Source organism: Echeneis naucrates, chromosome 1, assembly GCF_900963305.1.
Source record: "Echeneis naucrates chromosome 1, fEcheNa1.1, whole genome shotgun sequence".
Lineage (NCBI taxonomy): Eukaryota > Metazoa > Chordata > Actinopteri > Carangiformes > Echeneidae > Echeneis > Echeneis naucrates.
In genome coordinates, this window is record NC_042511.1 from 604,818 (window position 1) to 625,455 (window position 20,638).

At 47.3% G+C, this 20,638-nt stretch overlaps 1 protein-coding gene across 2 annotated transcripts; it reads left to right on the forward strand.

Annotated features, from left to right (window-relative positions):
• Positions 1-141: 141 nt before the first annotated feature.
• On the forward strand, positions 142-19,697 carry LOC115054071 (potassium voltage-gated channel subfamily H member 1-like). Of its 2 annotated transcripts, XM_029519119.1 has the most exons (12): positions 142-311; positions 3,145-3,268; positions 3,349-3,455; positions 3,717-3,845; positions 3,942-4,060; positions 5,184-5,608; positions 7,113-7,128; positions 8,046-8,502; positions 12,482-12,681; positions 12,776-13,028; positions 14,446-14,642; positions 16,674-19,697. In XM_029519119.1, exons 1-12 carry the CDS (start codon positions 239-241, stop codon positions 17,508-17,510), a joined length of 2,937 nt encoding a protein of 978 aa, XP_029374979.1. In that variant the 5' UTR covers positions 142-238; the 3' UTR covers positions 17,511-19,697. The 2 variants fall into 2 exon arrangements, with proteins under 2 accessions (XP_029374979.1, XP_029375061.1); XM_029519201.1 differs by lacking the exon at positions 7,113-7,128 and having other exon boundaries at positions 5,184-5,576; positions 8,073-8,502.
• The last annotated feature ends 941 nt before the right edge of the window (positions 19,698-20,638 follow it).

Below are 20,638 nucleotides of genomic sequence, written 5' to 3' on the forward strand. Positions count from 1 at the left end.
AGGTAAACATGCCATATGTTTGTTGAAGTTTTTTTTTATAATTTTGGGATGAACTGAGCCTTTAAATACAGTGACGTCATGATACCTGCTCTCTCTCTCTCTCGCTCACCCAGCGGGCTCTTCATTGGCTGCAGACAGAGAGCACGCGCTCCGGCTCCACACACGCGGGGCTCGTGCAGCATCAGGTATGTGAGCGTCCGGAAGCGGCTGTGTCCTCGCGCTGCGGGAGGACGGCAGGATGGCGGGAGGACGGCGGGGTCTCGTGGCCCCCCAGAACACGTTCCTGGAGAACATCGTCCGCCGGTCCAACGGTAGGATCCGGATCAGTCCGGTTTGTGCGCCTTTAAATCTGCTGCGGTTCGGTTCGGCCGGTCCAGGACACGTTTAGAGGAGCCTGAAGCAGGGCCGCGTTCAGCCGCTCCGGGGCCCCGGGCCACAGACCCCCACCGGGCCCCAAGAATCTTCAAATTAAAATCTGTAATATTTCAGTTTCTCTTTCTTGTCAGGAATCAACATTTCACTGAAAAACAGAGTCTGTAATCAGATCTGATCTCTGATTTTCAATTTTTCATCACAATTATAAGACGAACATTTTAATTTTAGAGAATGATTATACTTCCTGTGTGACTTCACAGTTAAATATTACATTTATGAAGAGCGAACCAAACGAGCTAAGTTTGGGCTTCAGGGACTTCAGTCTGACCAATGGATGGTTGAACGACGGCGTCAGGTGTATTGACTGAAGATGATGAGTGGCCGCAGCCTTTTAAATTGAACGTCACAAAACAGCGATATAAACCTGGAGCTGCGGTGTGGTTCAGGTTAACTCCTTCACTTTGCTTTATTGTCACATTTTAAATCTGAATAACAAACGCGGACCTTTTTCTTCGTCTTCCTTCTTGTTGGATTCAGATTGTGACGACTTTACTTCGCTTTACAGTGAAGCCTTAAAGCTCTGCAGAAGATTCTGGTCTCAGTTTTTAGTTTTAAGTCTTCACTTTAGAGGAAAAGTGTGCTGTCCGATCATGATAGAAGACAGAGCAGCACGGATCCACCTTCTCCTCCTAATCTGGTTTTAATAAACCAAGATGGCCGCCAGTCAGACTACAAACTGGAGGTTTCAAAATGGCGGCTCGCAGCTCGACGGGTTGGCGGTTAATGTCGGCTCAAGTGGTCGCTCAAAGAACTACAGATTGTGTTTTATGTTTAGTTGCAGCTTGTTAGCAGGACTAGCGTTGGTAGCCTAGCTGTGCTGTGTTGAAGCCTCAGGAGGTGTAGGAGGTGTAGATCCAGGCTGCAGAAAGGTCCAAAATAAAATCACCTTTTGTTAAAAAATTCAGTGTATTTTTATTTTACGTGCACGCAGTGAAATCATCCCGTGGAGGTCCAGACTGTCAGACTTCAGGACAGTGCAGCAGAGCGGAGTCTGCTGTTCCTCTCTGGGCGACAGAAGCCTTAAAATTAGCTGTAAATTCTCAGAAATATTACTTTCATTGCTCTTTAGGGACAAAAACAATGAGAAGGCGGTTTGCAGAACCGCGGGCGTCTCCTGCTGAGCTCATCGACTGAAAATGTTCACGAGTTTCACCTCAGCTCTGTTCTGACTGTTTCTGCTAATTTAACCACTTTTCCTTTCACCTTTTCAGTTTGGACATTATCACATAGACAGACAGGTACAGACCAGCGTTTCCACATACTGTTGTGTTCATGTGTCCCTCCTCACCCACAACCTGTGTCACACAGACACACACAGTAGAGTCTGTGTGTGATTCTTGCTGTTGTGTGTCTCTCTTCATTCCTTCTCGTCTTTGAGGAGTTTGTTAAGCTAATTGGTCATTTTACTGCCTTGTTTTTTTTTTTCTTCACACTTTTCTGGTTTGTGAATGAGTCTTTAGATTTCACATGATTGTGTATTTTAATGTGATGAACTGAAACACCAGTGAAGGTTTTCTGCCTTTAGGAGAGTACTGTTGCACATCATACTGATGATGGTGTGACAGTGACCATAAAGTTGAATTAACGCCTCAGATGTTGATGGTGCAGATGAACTACAGTTAATCATCTGACCCACAAAAACCCACAAAAACAAACAACAACAACAAAAAAAAAAACAGTCTCAGAAATCTTCAAATGAATTAATAAGATATTTCAACTATTGCTTCGCTCTTGTGGCTCTCCCTCCACTTTTCTTTTTGATATGAATGCTGTTAACTAAAAGTAAACACATGAGGTTTTCACATGACAGCTGTACATACAGTGTGCGCGCACACACACACACACACACACACACACACACTCAGAGTTGTGTAGTTAATAGATCTAGATTTCCTTCAGCGGCTGAAGGATGTTGGATTAGTGGCTGTAATTCACTGTAACGATAAACTGCAGTTGAACAGTTAATTAACGTGACGCTCTGCTGCTGACTCCAAAGCAGGAAACAGGAGGGCGTGTCCTGATGGTGGCGCTAAAGGGGCGGTGGTGGAGTCGGAGATATTCTGAGGAGCCTTCTCCACCAAAGAAACACTCGATAAATACATAGAGCAGCTGTAATGACGTCTGAAGGATAAATGTTTAAAGGGCCAGACGGACTTTAAGTGCTTCAGTTAAACAGGAAAAACAGACCCAGTTCTGCTGCTGTGTGTTATGATGTGTTATCAAGCAGTTAGAACGCACACACGCAGTCAGACGAAGCTGCTGTGAACTGCTGTTTGTGTCACTGTTGTGCGTCGCTGCTGTGATCGGCCATCAGCTGTTTGCTCTGTTGTGTCCAGGCTGAATAGTAATAACAAACAGAGTGTGTCTGAAATATTAAACACGCCATCAGTCCCTGTACACACATTATCAGCTGCACAAAAACCAAAATACTTTTCATTTGTCTGTCGGTGTGATTATCACACTGCAGTTGTTGAGCTGCAACAATGGTTCAATCATTTTAGTCATGTTATACTAAAGCTCCATATTTTAGATTTAATCTGTTAGAACGTTTTTATGACTTTAAGACCTCAGAAAACAGTCAGCCAATCAGAAGAGAGGCTCTGCTCCCCTGTTCTATTCATTTATTCTTATTTATTCCATAAGCCAAAGATTGTTCAGATAAGTCACCGTCAGTCGTGTCTGACTGTAGCGTCCTTGTTTCTGGCTCAGACACCAACTTCGTGTTGGGGAACGCTCAGATCGTGGACTGGCCCATCGTCTACAGCAACGACGGCTTCTGCAAGCTGTCGGGTTACCACCGAGCCGAGGTCATGCAGAAGAGCAGCACCTGCAGGTATAACACAACAACACGAACACAGTGTTGTTGTGTATCTGTGGTCGTCCTGTTTAAGACTGTGTGTGTCTCTCCGGCAGCTTTATGTACGGAGAGCTGACTGACAACGAGACGAGCGAGAAGGTCCGACAGACTTTTGAGAACTACGAGATGAACTCATTCGAGATTCTGATGTACAAGAAAAACCGTGAGTGCTTCTGTCACATCCGTCAGGTCTGACCTGAATCCCCGAAATCACAGAAAACTCAGAGGTCTCAAGACCCGGAGAGCCAGTTAAGGCCAAAAACTGGGACACCAGCTCTGCAGCCGTTAAATTTGGCTGCAGATACAAAACGGAATCAGCAGTTTCACATTATTGGAGCTCTTCACGAACTCAGGCCTCCAGATGTTGTAGCTCTTATGAGCGTGTGCTGAAGTCAGACTGACTTCCTGTCTCTCGGCGCTGCAGGGATGCCCGTTTGGTTTTTCGTGAAGATTGCTCCGATCCGGAACGAGCAGGACAAAGTCGTCCTGTTTCTCTGCACCTTCAGCGACATCACCGCCTTCAAGCAGCCGATTGAGGATGACTCTTCCAAAGGTGAGTGATAAACATGATAAACGGTCTTATTGGTGTTCGTCCTGATAATTCTACAGGCTGACAGACGATCATGACGGCTCGCTGTGTCGTTGGCAGGTTGGGGTAAACTTGCCCGTCTGACCCGCGCGTTGACCAGCAGTCGAGGCGTTCTTCAGCAGCTCGCTCCAGCCGTCCATAAAGGAGAGAACGTCCACAAGCACTCACGGCTGGCCGAGGTAAAATCATTCCATCCATAACAGACCCCTGACGGACACTGAGGTCCCTTCTGCTGACATGTTGATGCACTTATCAGGAAAAGAAGGCAACATTCGGTGTTTGTAGTTAGTTCTTGTTTTCTGATTCCAGACTGACAGAATCAGATGCTGTTGGAGAGGACTTTAGAGCAGATGATCGGCTCAGGCTGCCAGGAGCTGAGATCAGGGCTGAAGCGGATGTTTTATAAATGACTTCTCAACACTTTGATACAGGAAGGCAGCGGCAGGATCGATACGAATGTACCAAAAGCTTAGTGTCTTTTCAGGGATGGACCGAAGCCAGCGGCACCTCTGACATCCCTCTTGTTGTCTTTTGGCCGAGCGTTCACGCGGCTGATGGATGGAAGTAGTTCCTGTTGTTTACTGCACGGTGTCATTAAAAATGAACGTCCCCCTGAGCTCCCCCCAGCTCCGGTCCACAGTTCATCCTCAGGGCACTCTGATCTGTTTTAGGAACGTCCTCAGTTCTGGAGGGTTTCATTTTCCCCTAATCTTAATATTATATTATATTATATACATGAAGGAGAGTGTGCCATTTATTTTCACTGTGTTCTAAATGAACTGAGCTCCACTTACCGAAGGCGCTAACCTGCTGATGCCCTCTTGGTTTAGCATGTTAGCATGCTAACATGAGCTGAGGTGTTTGGACACAAACTGAGTTCATCTTTACTTTGTTTCTGTTGTTTTAAAAAAGATAAATGAAATTAAGCCAGCAGCACGTCACTGATGTGGTCACATGACCAGAGTCCTGACATCACGCTGAAATGCATCGTCAGCCCAGCGAACCTCCCAAATGAACTACTTCATTAGTGCCGACACTAATTATCCTGCTGCAGTTTGTGGGAAGATTAGTCACAGCTAATTACAGCCCAACATGTCCACAACATGAGGCCGTCGGCGGCCTGATGTTTGGAGGGAAGCTTATTTTTTTATTGTTAACAAGGAAACAACAGAAGAAAAGAAATGAGAGAATCATTTCACACAAAAGGACATAAAAGTAACACACGCACGATAAAGAGTGTGAGCGTGGACGGGTTAACAGAGGTTTGTATGTGGAAGTGACCTTCTGCTGATTGTGTCCCAGGTTCTTCAGCTGGGCTCCGACATCTTGCCTCAGTACAAGCAGGAAACTCCAAAGACGCCGCCGCACATCATCCTGCACTACTGCCTCTTCAAGACCACGTGGGACTGGGTCATCCTCATCCTCACCTTCTACACCGCCATCATGGTGCCCTACAACGTCTCCTTCAAGACCAAGCAGAACAACGTCACCTGGCTGGTGGTGGACAGCATCGTGGACGTCATCTTCCTCGTCGACATCGTCCTCAACTTCCACACCACCTTCGTGGGGCCGGCCGGGGAGGTCATCTCCGACCCCAAACTCATCCGCATGAACTACGTCAAGACCTGGTTCGTCATCGACCTGCTGTCCTGCCTGCCTTATGATGTCATCAACGCCTTTGAGAACGTGGACGAGGTCAGTGGTCACATGTTCCCTCAGCTGGGTGAGCACACACCGTCCTGCTGCCTCCAGTACAGATTAAACCAAACTAGTCGCAGTGTCCAGCAGTGTGCTCGTGATTTCACAACAAAAAACTGCTTTGTCTGCCGTCTCCAGTTAAAGGTCCATGTTTTAGCTCCTCCAGGCTTCTATTTGAAGGTTTGATATTCATATTTAAATATATCTGTGATTTTTAAGAACCAAAAACAGTGTCATCAGAAGAGATCTGATCTTCTGTACTTTATTAATGATCTCTTCCTCCTTCTGGATAATTCAGCTGTACGGTCGTTACACACAGTGACACAAACGGCCAGTGGAGTCGGAGGAAAAGCTGCGATTCAGAAATATTTGACAGATTAGAGAGGAAAGAGTTTTCTGCAGGTCATTTATTCATCCACTGACCTTTTCATTGGACTGACGGCACTATTTAACAGGAACAAACAGTCAGACTGCTTCTGAAACATCATCGATATTTCAGCTGAAGCAGCTCACTTTGTCTTTGATCTAAGTGAAAACCAGAAACAGAAAAACGTGCAGCTGTGAATGTGATTCACTGATTCTTTTTATTTTATATATATCTTTAAATATGATAAATTAAGACCATGGCTGAGTTTTTTTCATCCATTGCTGTGTTTCTTCCTTCATCCACACGACGTCAGACAGCTTCGTTTTAAAACGCAGTTGTTGTCGGGACACATAAAATGAGACGTTAGGTCACTCCCTGATTGGTTCTTCATGGCGGCTGAATTAAATTGTTCAGTTACGTTCTGTGTTTTCACGCTCTGACTGTTTTTACTGTTCCTGTAATGAACTGACAATCTGCTTCCTGTTTCCGTGCTCAGTGAGGGAGAGCGGCCGTGCGTTTGTTTTTAAGATCCACAACGTTTTGACGGTTGAAGTGACGCTGTCGCCTTAATTTCTCCAACACGGGAGCGTTTGTGTTAACACTCAGTGTGATCGTGCAGACATTTGTGACCCCCAGTCTGTCCAGCTGAGGCATGAAATTGAAGATGATGCAGCGTGACTGCAGGATGTGGACGCTGAGAGTCTCATCAGGATGATGAAGTGGACTGTTTTACATTCATCCAATCACCTCGCAGTGTGTAATTACTTCCTGCAGCGGTGGAGAGAAAGGTCACGACTGAGCGGTGCAGAACTGCTGATGTGTGGGGAAAAAAGCAAAACCTCCAGTTTAGTAGCCAGAATATCATTTTTAAATCAGTGAGATGATTCGTGTCAGCAGAGTGGGGAGGCCAGTTTATCTCGAAAAGCTGTAAGACGAGCTCAGAGCTGGAGTCTGTCACTGATCTGTTTAAAGATGGCCGACGTGACGCCGTGAGTGTGAGTTTGGGAAATTTATCCAGAGCAGCATTCAGTCCTGCAGACCTGAACCCTCCTGTGGTCTTCACTGAGTGGGACGGAACCCCCATCAGCCACAACATTATGACCACCTGAGCCTCTGAAGCTCAGCTCTGGGATCTGGACCAAGACCTGAGCAGCAGATCCTTGAAGTCCTGGACGTTGTGGGGTTGAGCCTTCATGGATCGGGACTTATTGGCCCAGCTCCCTCCACAGATGCTGGACTGGACTCAGATCTGAAGAAAACTTTCTGTAATTCAGTTTTTAACTTCATCAGTTTGAGTTTCTGTTTTTCTCAGTTATGGATCTATAAAAATTATTTAGAAAAAAAAGGATAATGATGAGGATAAAAATATATTTTATTTATAGAGCATTCTCTAAAACACATTTTAGAGAAACAAATCAAGTAAAAACAATAAAACCAGACAACAAATGAAATCACATTAATCAGAACAACGCAGAGAAGGAAAAAAAAGTCAAAACAATCAAACATTTGTAATGTTTTTGATACGACCTTTGTTCTTTCAGATTCCTTTATTTTTGCATTAATCTGGAAAACAGCTGATTATGTCCCGGTCATCTGACAACTGCTGGATGACCCTGTGTCCTGTTTGGGCCTCCGTAGAGCAGAAAAACAGTTGAGTGAAGTGTGGAGGGAGAGTTCGACCTTTTCATGCTCCCTAATGGAGGAGAGGTGCATTCTGGGAGTTTCCCCGTTGAGGATGGAGAAGAAGCCTCCATCATATGTGTCTCATCCATGTTTCATGTGTTTATGCATCTTTCATACAAACTGCATCTGTCCTGATGTGTCAGACCAGGAGGGAGGGGAGGGGTTAGGGGGCGGAGCTACTGGGTGACCCAGCCAGCAACATGGTGGATTTGGAGGAACATAAGAATTCATCAGAATCCACCAAATGCCAGAGTCAACCAATCACAGCTCTTCAGCTGTCCCGTCACTCCAGTTTCCGGCGGCGCTCCGGTCACGATGAGTTTAGGATCCAATAATAAAACAACAATGTGGAATCAAAAGGCTTGTTTTTTTTTTTTTTTAACACTAACACTAACAAAACGTTGAACTGAAAACAGATTCTTCCTCCTCCTCTTCCTCTCCAGGGGATCAGCAGTCTCTTCAGCTCTCTCAAAGTGGTCCGTCTCCTGCGGTTGGGTCGGGTCGCCAGGAAGCTGGATCACTACATCGAGTACGGCGCCGCCGTGCTGGTCCTGCTGGTGTGTGTGTTCGGCCTGGCGGCTCATTGGCTGGCCTGTATCTGGTACAGCATCGGTGACTACGAGGTCATCGACGAAGACACCAACACGGTGCGGATGGACAGCTGGCTGTTCCTGCTGGGGGAGACGGTCGGCACGCCGTACAGGTTCAACGCCTCCGGCTCAGGCCGCTGGGAGGGCGGGCCCAGCAAGGACTCGGTCTACATCACCTCGCTGTACTTCACCATGACCAGTCTGACCAGCATCGGCTTCGGAAACATCGCTCCAAACACAGACGGAGAGAAGATCTTCGCCGTGGCCATGATGATGATCGGATGTAAGTCTCCTTTCAGAGATCCATCATTTTCATTGAGTGAAGCAGTAGATCCACCCTGAACCTGAAACACACACTCCTGAATGTGAAGCCTCCATAAAGTCAGAGGTCAGAGGTCAACGCTCACTGTGAACTCATACGCTTATTAACAGATGTCATGAGGTTTCCCAACACGGATCTGAGGATCTGATCCGCTGTCTCCTGACTGGCTGACTGTTTTCTGAACAAATTTCAGGTAAAACAGTCAAACTAAATCCTGCAGCCTGGTTGGGGGGTCCAGGTGGGCGGGGCTCAGGGCGGTGACTGCTCCGTTGTGACATCACAAAGTCCCAGAAGTCCTGACGGCTGGTTTCAAGAGTCAGTCTCTGAATCCAGGCTGAGGATTTCTCTGGATTAATGTAGAACCTGGACCTGGTTTAGAGTCAGAGACCAGATGGACCTGACCTACTGTGTATTTAGATCTTTATATGAAATGAATCATCCAGCAGTTCTCTCGAGTTTGGGAACCTGATTGTATAATAAAACGAGCCTGTCGTCCCTTCAGACAGCTGGACTTCTTCCTCCATGTGTCTTTTCTATCTAAATGAGCAAAACATCTCACAATCCCCTCATTACGAAGGCAGAGGAGAGTCAGTCGGCCCGTCAATAATTTATTGACAGTTGACTCAGTGGTCTGACTCATACTCCGCTGACAGCCTCACTTTTTTTACCTGGAATCTCAAATATATCTGGGATATTCTGTTTACACTGAAAAAAAGGAGACCAGGCAGGTCCAGATGAAGGCAGAAACAGCTCCTACAAAACAAGACAAAATATTCAGATCTAATTATTACATCATGTTTTCAGACTTCGGACAGCTCACGTTTGATGGGCTTCACTGTGATCGTTCATTTCTTCAAATAACTGAATATTTTTAATTCTTCAGCTCCTGGAACTCAAGCCAAGAAGAAATTGTGTGATTAAACTCAGACTGAATATAACTGAAACATTCTGTCAGTTTGATGTTTCTCCAGTTTCATCCTCTGGTTAAATATTCGACATAAACATCGATAATCGAGTGAACGGGGGCTTGTTGTCTCCTCAGTGACCTTCGCTCAGGAAAAAAAACTGAGTGTGTTGTTTGTTTTTTCGGCTGCATCTGAGAAATTGAAAATCTCATAACGACATCCATCATTGTCTGAGAGTCCGCATCAGCTCTGTGACGCTGCAGAACGACTCTGCTTCCTCCCACACAAAGCTTCGGCTCTGCAGCTGGAAATGTTCACATTTAAAGGAACAGTTGCTTCAGAGGAACCAGATCAAACTCTGATATTTCAGCAGCATCGACACAAAACGTCCTCAAATGTGGCTCAAGGATGGGCTGATTAGGTCAAAGGTCACGGTGACCTCATGCTCATGATATCTTGGTAGAACTTTGGCTGAAGGACGAAGGTCATGGTGGCATCTGCAGGTCAGTCTGACATCCAAAGATTTTATTTTGGTTAATTTAGTTTTCACTGTGAACACAAATCAAGTCTGAAGTGATTTTGGTGTTGCAGGTTAAAGGTCAGAGTTGAACAGCAGAAAGATCTAATCTGAAGTGGCAGAGGGATACGACCGCGACGTGGTGATTCTGAAATCATTTGCTGTTGTTTCAGAGCAGGAGCTTAGATTTCAGTGTGTGTGTCGTTTCGACCTTCCTCACTCTGGTCTTGATTTCCTGTCGGCTCCGTTAGCTGCCTTTCCTCTGTGGACCAGATGAGTCCTGACGTTCTGAAGCTCCGATGTGACGGCGTTCCTCGCTGAAATGTTCAGCTGGACTTGTGTCCTCTCTGCTGACCTCCAGCTGGTCGGCAGCCTGAAGCCAGAATGTTTCGACACCACCGACACAAACGTGGACTCACTGAGATAAAGAGGAATCAGCATCAGTTTACTTTGTTAAATCAAGATTTCTGAAAGTACTCGAGGATGAATTAGTCGTGTCTGAAACTGACTTCAGTGATAAACGGATCAGATCTGGATCAGGCCGACTCTCCGACTCCTTCTGTGTTTATCCGCCCATTCTCATCCTCCATCTTTGATTCTTTGACCTCTAGAGTCACGTCTCTACATCAGACACTCCTATTGGCTTCGGTGGGTGATGTCACAGCCAATCAGAGTCTCTGGATCAGTCCTTTATGTTTCTGACAGAATGAAGACAATCAGATATCTGGAGCTGATTTTTTTTTTTTATCATTACTGAGCAGAACTCCTGATCAGATAAAGACAGAAAGGACCCAAACACATGAGAGGAACTTTTCTTTGGAGAAGGAAACATTCAGTCTGAACTGATCAGATGATTCTGGATCCGAGGAGTGTTTGAACCATCAGGCCCTTTGACCCCTGACCCTGCGGTCCAGTGGTGTCCCTCCCACAGAGCTGCAGCTCCATGCTGGTTTTCTATTAGAGGCCAAACACCTCAAAGGTGGGGACCTGCTGGTCTAATATTAGGAGACTAATACAGTTAAAGTAGGTCTCTGTGAGCGGCGCTGGCGGCCGGTGGAGGTTTTCCAGAGCGGGGGGGCCAGCAGGTTTCTTCACTGAGCTGAACGTTGAAAAGCTTTAATGTTGACAATTTGTCTCCTTCCTCGGAAACGGCTATCCTCTCCTGTCAAATCTGGATCCCGTTTACATTCTGGACCAGGACCTGCTGAGAAAAGCTCCTCACGTCTCATCGGGAGGCCGGAGTGAGTGACCCCCCTATTGGCTGATGGAAGGCGGTTGCTATGGCAGCCAGCCAGCCTCCTGGATCCAGGATGAGAGTCGGGGTCATCAGCATAGCGACTGAGGGTGTTGTGATGTGAGGAAGGACAGAAATAACTGGTCCACTTTCTTTCAGGAACATCCTTCATCTCTCATCGCAGCTTCTTCTGTTCTTAAAATCTAACTTTTCCATTTATTTTGGTCCTTGAGTTTTTTTCTGACGCTCATGATGAGCTGCTTTCCGTCTTCGCCATCTTGGCCCACAGTCTGACTCCGCGAATCCAAAAATGGGCAAAGAGGCGGAGACTGACGTTTGTGGCTAAATGCATTCACCTGCCTGTCGCTCACAGAGGCCACACCCCCTTTCCTCCATCACTTTAATCCTTAACAAACAGGAAACAGGTGGCTTCTATAAATTGTCCCCTCAGTGGTCATAAAGGAGGAAATGATCTCAGTCAGCTGTCTGATATAAATCACATCAATATCGTAACAAACATGATTTATATGAACTTCTAAGTTACGTAACCTGCTGACTCCAGAACATAAAACATAAGAAGTTATTTTTGTGTTTCTGTTATGACAATAAGTTCTTTGTTCGGACTTCTGTTATTAGTGTCTTTGCTGTGTCAAACCTGAAAGCCAGCATTCAGTAGTCCAGATCAAAATGACCAACACCTCACCTGCGGTGTCCTGGCTCCGGTCCTGGCCCTGCGGTGTCCTGGCTCCGGTCCTGGCCCTGCGGTGTCCTGGCTCCGGTCCTGGACCTGCGGTGTCCTGGCTCCGGTCCTGGACCTGCGGTGTCCTGGACCTGCTGCTGCTGTTTCAGCATTAGCTTGGCCGCCCCGCTGAGCCGGCGTTGTTTGTCAAGCTTTTCTGAAGGTCGGCGATGTCTGACGACTCCAACAGGCGCAGTCAGCTCAGCGTCGGCCCGGATGATGGCAGGTTTCTGCTGCCGGTGTACAGAGTCCACATCGATCCGCTGACCTGACGGGCTGAGTCAGGGAGGAGCTGCAGCACTTCGTCCTGATGAGCTCACAGGTCACACAAACATCAAACTACTGAGGATGACAAGCAGGAGTAAAAACCATTTACCAAACTTCTTTTGATCCAAATGTCACTCTGGCTGGTTCAGACTGGATGTTGGACACGAGCGGTGCGGCTGCCAACATCACTAAATATGAAGTACATAAACTTTGACTTTTTGAATTTCAGCTAGAAGCAGTTATTTGGAGCTTTAATGTGTCTGACGGTTTCTCTGCAGCGCTGCTGTACGCCACCATCTTCGGTAACGTCACCACCATCTTCCAGCAGATGTACGCCAACACCAACCGCTACCACGAGATGCTCAACAGCGTCAGGGACTTCCTCAAACTCTACCAGGTCCCCAAAGGCCTCAGCGAGCGGGTGATGGACTACATCGTCTCCACCTGGTCCATGTCTAGAGGCATCGACACCGATAAGGTAACGCCTCGGCCCTGCTCGCCGTCCAGAATGTCATCCACCAACACGAGGTCGGACTCTGTTTAAACTCGGTCTTGCCTGACCGTGTCCCCAGGTGCTTCAGATTTGTCCCAAGGACATGCGAGCGGACATCTGTGTCCACCTCAACAGGAAGGTGTTTAAGGAGCACCCTGCGTTCCGGCTGGCCAGTGACGGCTGCCTGCGAGCCCTCGCCATGGAGTTCCAGACCGTCCACTGTGCGCCGGGCGACCTCATCTACCACGCCGGAGAGAGCGTGGACAGCCTCTGCTTCGTGGTGTCGGGGTCGCTGGAGGTCATCCAGGATGACGAGGTGGTGGCCATTTTAGGTGAGTGGGAGACCTGAACTCTGAAACCTGGTTTTCAAAATCCTTCAGTTGGAATGAAGGTTTTTAAACAGAGAACAACATTTTATGATTGTTTGTTGTTGAGATTTTCATTTTGGTTATTTTGTGACTTATTAAAGGTCCAAACGGTCTAAAGGTAGACCACCCTGGTGGCTTTAATTCTAAATCAGGTCTAGGCTCCATGTGAATACGGTCTCAGTCCACAGGAGCTCTCTGGACCTTTAAATATTGAGTATTTAATAATCCAGGTTTTATATGAATGTTTCCTAAATTCTAAAAATGTCTCAACAGGCCGAGTGTTTATGGGAAATAAATTGCTCAGGACGTAACCAGAACCTGGAGGGATCGGCGGTTTGTCCTGTGGGAGAATAATTCTTCAGTTTTTGTGGTTTGAAAATGAAAATGTTCCGTCCTAAAAGCATCAGTTTTCAGTTCAGAGTCCACGGTTCGACCTTCTGTGGCGGCACCGTTTGGTTTGATGATACCAAACCAGACATGCGATGGGGCTGAAATAAGCAGCTGGGGTTTGAAACGAGGAGGCTGCTGATTGGCTCACTGATCCAGCTGCTGCCTTTTTTCGGAGCAGGACTCGCTGAGAGGGAAACAGCTGCCCCTCAGCGACCTGTTTCTGTTCTTTAAATACGAGGCCTCACTTCCAGATGGTTGCCAGAGGAGGCTGGTGAATCAGCTTTGGTTCCTCTCTGGGTAAATATTTAGATCTCTGCAGGTCAGCTGAGCGGTTTCACTTCACAGGAGAAAGTCTGAGAAAGTCTCACGTTGTTTGCTTCCTCTTTTCACACTGAGACAGACGTTCTCTCTGAGCAGCTGCTGTGTTTTCACTGTATTTAGCCCTTCTGCAGCTCTCAGAGGGCCTTTAAACCTTTTTGACTCTATGGACCTGGAACCTGCTATATTTTTCTTGGCTCACTCAGAAAAGTCAGTCAGTTTTTGACTGCTATAAAACTCCTTAAACAGTGTTGAAGCTAAAACTAATGTTTTTATTTATCTCTTGGTTTGAGAGAACGAGCCTGGAAGGTTGAACGTGAGTTGAAAGGACTTTCTGTCGACTACAGTCAAAGACTAACAAACTGAATCTGGTTCAGAAGCACAAACGGCTGCTGTGTGCATAAATACGCTCTGACATCGGATCTGGGAAACAGCTTTGTGAGTCGCGTGGCTCAGATTAATTCGTGGTTGTCAGCAGCTCTGTGTGTCTGTGTGAATCTGCTGTGATGCTTTCTGTCAGCCTGTCAGGAGGAAGACGGTCGGCCCTAAACTGCTTGATGCAGGGGAAATAAAACCATCCTTAGATTTTAGTGTTCCATTCAGCCTATAAATAAATGTATTACTGTTAAAGCTTTAAAATTAGGTGTTGATGTTGTTGTGCGTCCTCCTGCAGGTAAAGGCGACGTGTTCGGTGACATCTTCTGGAAGGAGATGACGTTGGCCCAGTCCTGCGCCAACGTCCGAGCGTTGACCTACTGTGACCTTCACATTATCAAACGTGACGCGCTGCAGAAGGTCCTGGAGTTTTATTCCAACTTTGCAAACCACTTCTCCAGGAACCTGGTCCTCACCTACAACCTGAGGAAGAGGGTGAGTCCGCCTTCATCTCTCAGCACCTCTGGGGCGTGGTCCAGGTGGGCGGGGCTTGTTTGAAGGCGACAGGTTTTCTGCCTGTAAACCTGGACGCAGAAACAGGTCTAATTAGTATTTTGACAGACAGGACTGTGCGTGTGACCTCAGATCGCCTCAGCCTGTTGTCAGAGCAGGTGTGATGGGGGACGGCGGACTGTGGAGGTGGATGATGACAGAGTGCTGCGCTCGCACGCTGTGTTCAGTCTGCCTTTGTTTAGGCCGAAGGACACGACCATGTCTGCATATCTGCTGGTTCAACGTCTGTATGAGCCAGATCCAGCTCACATTCAATATCTGCTTGTCACTGGGCTGAGTCCAAAACATTTGGCTTCACAGGATCACAGGAAGTTCTGAGACAGTCAGCGTCTTCATTCAGAGACGAGGATTGTAGTTTTATATAATATCTGCTGTTTTATTTCTCTGCAGTTTAAAAATAAAAAAACAAAACTCAACTTTCAGCTGCACTGTTTAAAAACAGCTGTTCAGTCGTATCACGAACAGTATTCACTTCATCTGCACCCGTAAACAGCAGAGACCCGTCGCTACGGAAACCGGCGTCCCCAACCTCTGTTGTCATGGTTAACCGTCACGTCTTGGTTGGGCTAAAGAAAACGTGGTGACGACGGTTGACGGTCTTTGTTGCCATGGTGACAGTGAGGAACCTGTGTCGCACTCCGTCCGCCCCTCCCTCCTCCTGACCTGTCACCACCACAAGTTGCCTAGCAACAGAACCTAGCCATGATGTCATAACCAAGTGCTGACGGAACTGGCCTCCAGGTGGACAGTTGCCCTGACAACCAGGAAGTCTGACTGCTTCCACATGGTGACCGACGAAGTGAAACTGAAATTATTGTTTCAGAAAAACAAACAGGAAAGTTCTGGAGCGGGAACGAATCAGGAAACTTTCACCAACGAAAATCAAAGAAAAATCAAAGAGGACCTTGGAGGGGAGAGCTGCTCCAGCAGGTCATCGCTCTTCACCAGCCGTTACTGCACAGCCAGCAGAACAAGACACGACAGTCACATCGATTTACTGCAGGGGGTGGGGGGGGGGGGGAGAGGAAGAGGAGAGGGGGGAGAGGGGGAGGGGGGAGAGGAAGAGGAGGAGGGAGGGGGGGGGAGGGAGGGAGAGAGAGAGAAAGGAAGGGGGGGCAGAGTTACTCTGATTGACGGACTGTCCCACCCAATCAGAGCAGGTCAGATCCACCTTTCCTAAATACATGAATACCACTGCAGCGTCATGTGACGCAGGTCTGAGCGCTGATTGGATCCTCGCTGGTCACACTGATTTCTTCTGTAGCTGGCAGATGTTTCCATAGCAACAGATGATGTCAAAAGCGTCGTTCAGGTAGCAGCAGGTGAAGACGGTGAACTGGAGGAGACCAAAGATGGAGAGAGGGAGCACTGAACACAAAGCTCACGGTGGGGCAGCATGTCGGACGCAGTTCTCTCACGTCCCCCCTCCCTCCCAGAGCATCGGCCACACGATCCAATTTCAGCAGGTCAGGACCTCACTGATTGGCTCGGGGTTCAACATTACTGATGACATCGCTGAGTGGAAAGACCCGTCCTGCCAGCTTCAGCCAAGGTCGCTGTAATGTGACCTTCACTTGCTGCAGCTGAAGCAGCTGGACTGAAGGTGTTTCACCTCATCTTAACGTTTATTTATCATTTTTATGCCTCTGGGTTTATTCTTTGTCATTCATTTATGAATATTTCTCCGCCCCCTAACTCCCAGCTGCCCAAACATGGGCAAAGAGGTGGAGCCAAGGCTCCAGCAGATTCTGGTTTGTGACCAGTCAGTCAAATCACCATCACTTTAGTCCTTCTACATCCTGAAAATGTAGGACCAGAACCGTCTTCTGTTCCATGTTTGTGGATCTGAACTGATGCTGACATGGAGGTCCAGTCTGGATCTGATCTTTGGTTTGAGGAGACTTCTTTGACAAAGTGAAAGTGTTCTCATCTTCTGATTTTGTCTTTCAACAGATTATCTTCAGGAAGATCAGTGATGTGAAGCGTGAGGAGGAGGAGATGTTGAAGAGGAAGAATGAGGCGCCTCTGAATCTCCCTCCGGACCATCCGGTCCGACGACTCTTCCAGCGTTTCCGGCAGCAGAAAGAGGCCAGGCTTGCCGCCGAGCGGGGCTGTCACGGCTCTGGTGACGTGGAAAAAGGCGACCAGCCCAAAGGTCCGGAGGTCTTGGCCTCCACCAGTATTGTCATGGTGACAGAGAGCCCAGCCACGCCCTCCGGCTCCTCAACATCCACCACCTCGTCTTCATCCAGGGCCTCCAGCCGAGTCATCCTCCACGCTCCCGCCGCACAAAACGGAAACCTGACTGGATGCAAATCTGCGGAACCGCCCAAAGCGAAAGGCTGGGGGCGATTCAAGGAATCGGTCGTCAAGGCGGATTCATGGAGCAGCGTCTCTAAGGCTGAGTCCATGGAGACGCTGCCCGACAGAACTAAGTCTCATGACGAGATGTCCCTGAAGAAGACCGACTCCTGCGACAGCGGCATCACAAAGAGCGACCTGCGGTTGGACAATGTCGGCGACGCCAGAACTCCCCAGGAGAGGAGTCCGGTCCAGTCTGAGGAGAAGAGGGTCTTCTGTCCGATCCCAGAGCAGAGCATGCAGGCCTCGTTCCTCGAGCTGAAACAGGAGTTAAGAGGCGACATCAGATCTCTGAACAGCCGCATGGCAGCGCTGGAAGGTCAGCTGGCTGAGATGCTTCGGCTTCTCAAATCCAGGAAGTCGTCGGGCTCCTTTTTTGAGATCTCACGGCCACCCTCCCCCGACTCCGATAAGGACAGCTTCTCCTAAACAGAACGTGAACTCAACCTCCCCTGATGTGGGAGGAGCTTCTGACTGCACTGATGCTCATTGCACGCTCTTTGTTACGTTTGTGACGTCAAACTGGATTTTTGCTTCAGTCTCGATGGCACCTTTGGTCCTCAGGCCGGTCCGCCGCCTGCAGACCTTCAAACGATATCAGCAATAATAACGGATGGCTTTAAAGTTGTTTGAGTCTGACCTGGACAGACAGATTTAAGGGGGCGTCTTTAATCAGGGCTGCTGGACTTCTCTGATCAAAAACAGATAAAATCAAGATGGGACCAAACAGGTTTAAGGACGTTGTGGACCTTCCAGCCGGCGGTCTGTGAGGCTGGAAATGATCAGTGGATGAATGCGTGCTCAGTTTGTTTTTATGAATTTGCATGTTTCAAAGTTAAAGAGGCTGCAGCTCGTTATGGAAAACAGCCTCAAATCCAAACTATGACTGATTCAGGTGTTCTAAAGAAATTATGAATGCTCCTCTGCCTGGTCTGAACCAAGAAGCTGGATAAACACAACTCATCATCATCATCTCTGTTCTGGACAAATAAGGGCCGATCCTGGTCCAGATCAGACCGGGTGGAATCTGGGAGTTCTTCGGTTAACCAGTTGATTCATTTTAATTTTTGGTTTGATGTTTTTAAGCGTGCGTCCTGTTCAGAGATGGCTGGTGGTGAAATCGTGTCAGTGAGCTAACAGATGAATTATCGACCAGCCACAGCGTCACGACGGAGGCCTAGTTCTGTCTGATAAATGTGTCAGGTCTGAGCGTCTCCTTAAAAAAACCACAGTTAGCCGTCAGCCAATCATGACGTCATTGGTCAGAAGTCAGTCAATGAATTTGAAAACATCTGCTGGCTCCAACAGATTCTGTGATGTTTTTATTTTTTGGTCATTATTTGATGAAGTTGTTGTTCTGATTTTACACCAAAACAAAAAGACCAACACTATGTGAACGTTTAAGGTCAAAGGTCAACCCGTCTACCAGCCGTCTCTGAACAGATCAGAGCTGAAGGTCGTCCGTTGTCGACACAACACAAAGGTGTGTGTTTTTGTTAGACAGCGGCTCTCTGGTTTGTGTCGTGTTTTGGGCGTCAGTCAGTGCCTCCTGAGGGGGCGTGGCCTCCGTTTCTCTGGTTTTTCTTAGCGATGCCTGTAACCAAGGTGACGGCATCGACGAGGATCTGTGATCACAGATCGACAGCGAGGTTGTCGTGAGGTCACAACAGCCGACAGCGACAGAGAGCTGTGATTGGCTGAGCTGGGACCTGCTCCGTGTCGCTCTTTCTTTGTAGCTTTGGCGCCGCCATCGTCTCCGTGCCTCCATCGACATTCCTTAATGATTAAATATGCAAAAATGTCTCCATTAAAGGTGACTCGGCTCCGCCTCCTCTCGTCTGTCGGTCGGGTTCACATCCTCTCGCCTCGCCGTCTGGGATCAGCAACAGTAACACTCAGCTGAACGCAGTGACGCTGGAATGACTCACTCCCTCCTCCTCACATATCGAGGATGGATGGGCTGAAAATCTCATCACATTTCTAACAACAGGTTTAAATTCTGATCAGTGCCGCGTTGATCCTTTTTCCGACAACACCTGAGTCCAGAGCCACGATGACGACATTTAAAGTAACCTGAAATGTCTAAACGATAATCTGAGATGTGCGTTTGTCTCGACTTTGGTATCTTGTGTATCTGTGTAGCTGTGATATATAACGTATCGTCATAATATGCAATTATTGCCATGTATGCTGTTTGTACTGAGAGACTGTGTGTTGTTGTTTGTGGCACTTTGTGTATCTCACGTTGTCCCACAAGCACCACAAGTCCCACTTTTCAACACTGATGCACTTTTGGTGGCCTGCCTGCATGACGCCGGTTTCTGACTCCGCCTGGCTTCTTAAATATCTTCGAGCTTTCGTTGTCTGAACTTTCTCACCCTCTGCTGTCAGAAACGTGAAGAGCAGCTCCGAGCTCGAACAGCACGAAGCCTTCACGCATCACGTTTGCACCTAAACAGAGAAACGTATGTTCTTATTTTGTTCTTCACTGATTGGCAGGAATGAACGCTGTATCAGCACAACGAGCATTTATAAAAAAACCTAATCAAATGTCAACAATAAATTATTTTATACTTTGTACTTTTGTTTGTTTTATCATTCAATTTCAGATAATTTGGAAAAAACAAAAAAATCACATCAAAACAAAATGTAGCTTCGAAATTAAATAATCCAAAGATTCATCCTTGAAAGTACGAGTTACTGTTCCTTCTTTATTAAATGTCCATAATTTAACTCGTCCAGTTTTATTTTGAAGGGCTGATAGGGTGGAGGTCCAGGGGGGCGGGGCTTACTGATTAACTGTGATGTCACAAAGTAACAGATGGACCTTTAAATATCATTTAAACAACTTTATTTCACGCTAAATCTTCACAAATCATCCGACCTCTAAAATACGAAGACGACCTCTTTAGAACTAAAATGAAGTAACAGCCAGCTTTCTTTGTTTGTTGTCTTCCTTTCATCAGATCTTTTTCTGTTTTTGTTCTCAGAAACATGACAAACGTTTTCCTTTAAATCTGCTGCCGTCTGTTTCTGAGCTCCTTCTGGATCTTTTCCAAACCATCAGGGATTCCCTGAAGCCCCCCCGGAATAAAGAATCTGTTTCTGCAGAGCTGGCAGCTCCTTCCTCTCCTTCCTCCCTCCTCCTCGTTTGATGATCTGCATTGCAGTGCCCCCCCCTCCTCCAGGTTGATCTCTGCAGCATTGAACCACCAGCAGGGTGATCCTGGCTCCATGTGCCTCCCCCCTCAGCATCTGTCATCCTGATGTCACAGCGCCCCCCAAAGGAAGACACGATGCATCACAGCCGGATTCAGCCGGAAAAAAAGGTTTGTTTCAGCCATTTCTGAAAAATGTCCAGTGAAAAGATGGAATTCATGTGAACAGTTTTAGGGTTAGAAAAGTGGATGCTTCAGTGTGTTTTTAGTTGCAGAGTCTGAACTGATCAGACAGAATCAGATGAGACCTTTTAAAAAGACCTTTTGGTTTGGAAACTTTATAAAGCTAAAATAACAGAAATATTATCGTTTTTAATGAACAGAGGTGACGTGTAGGAC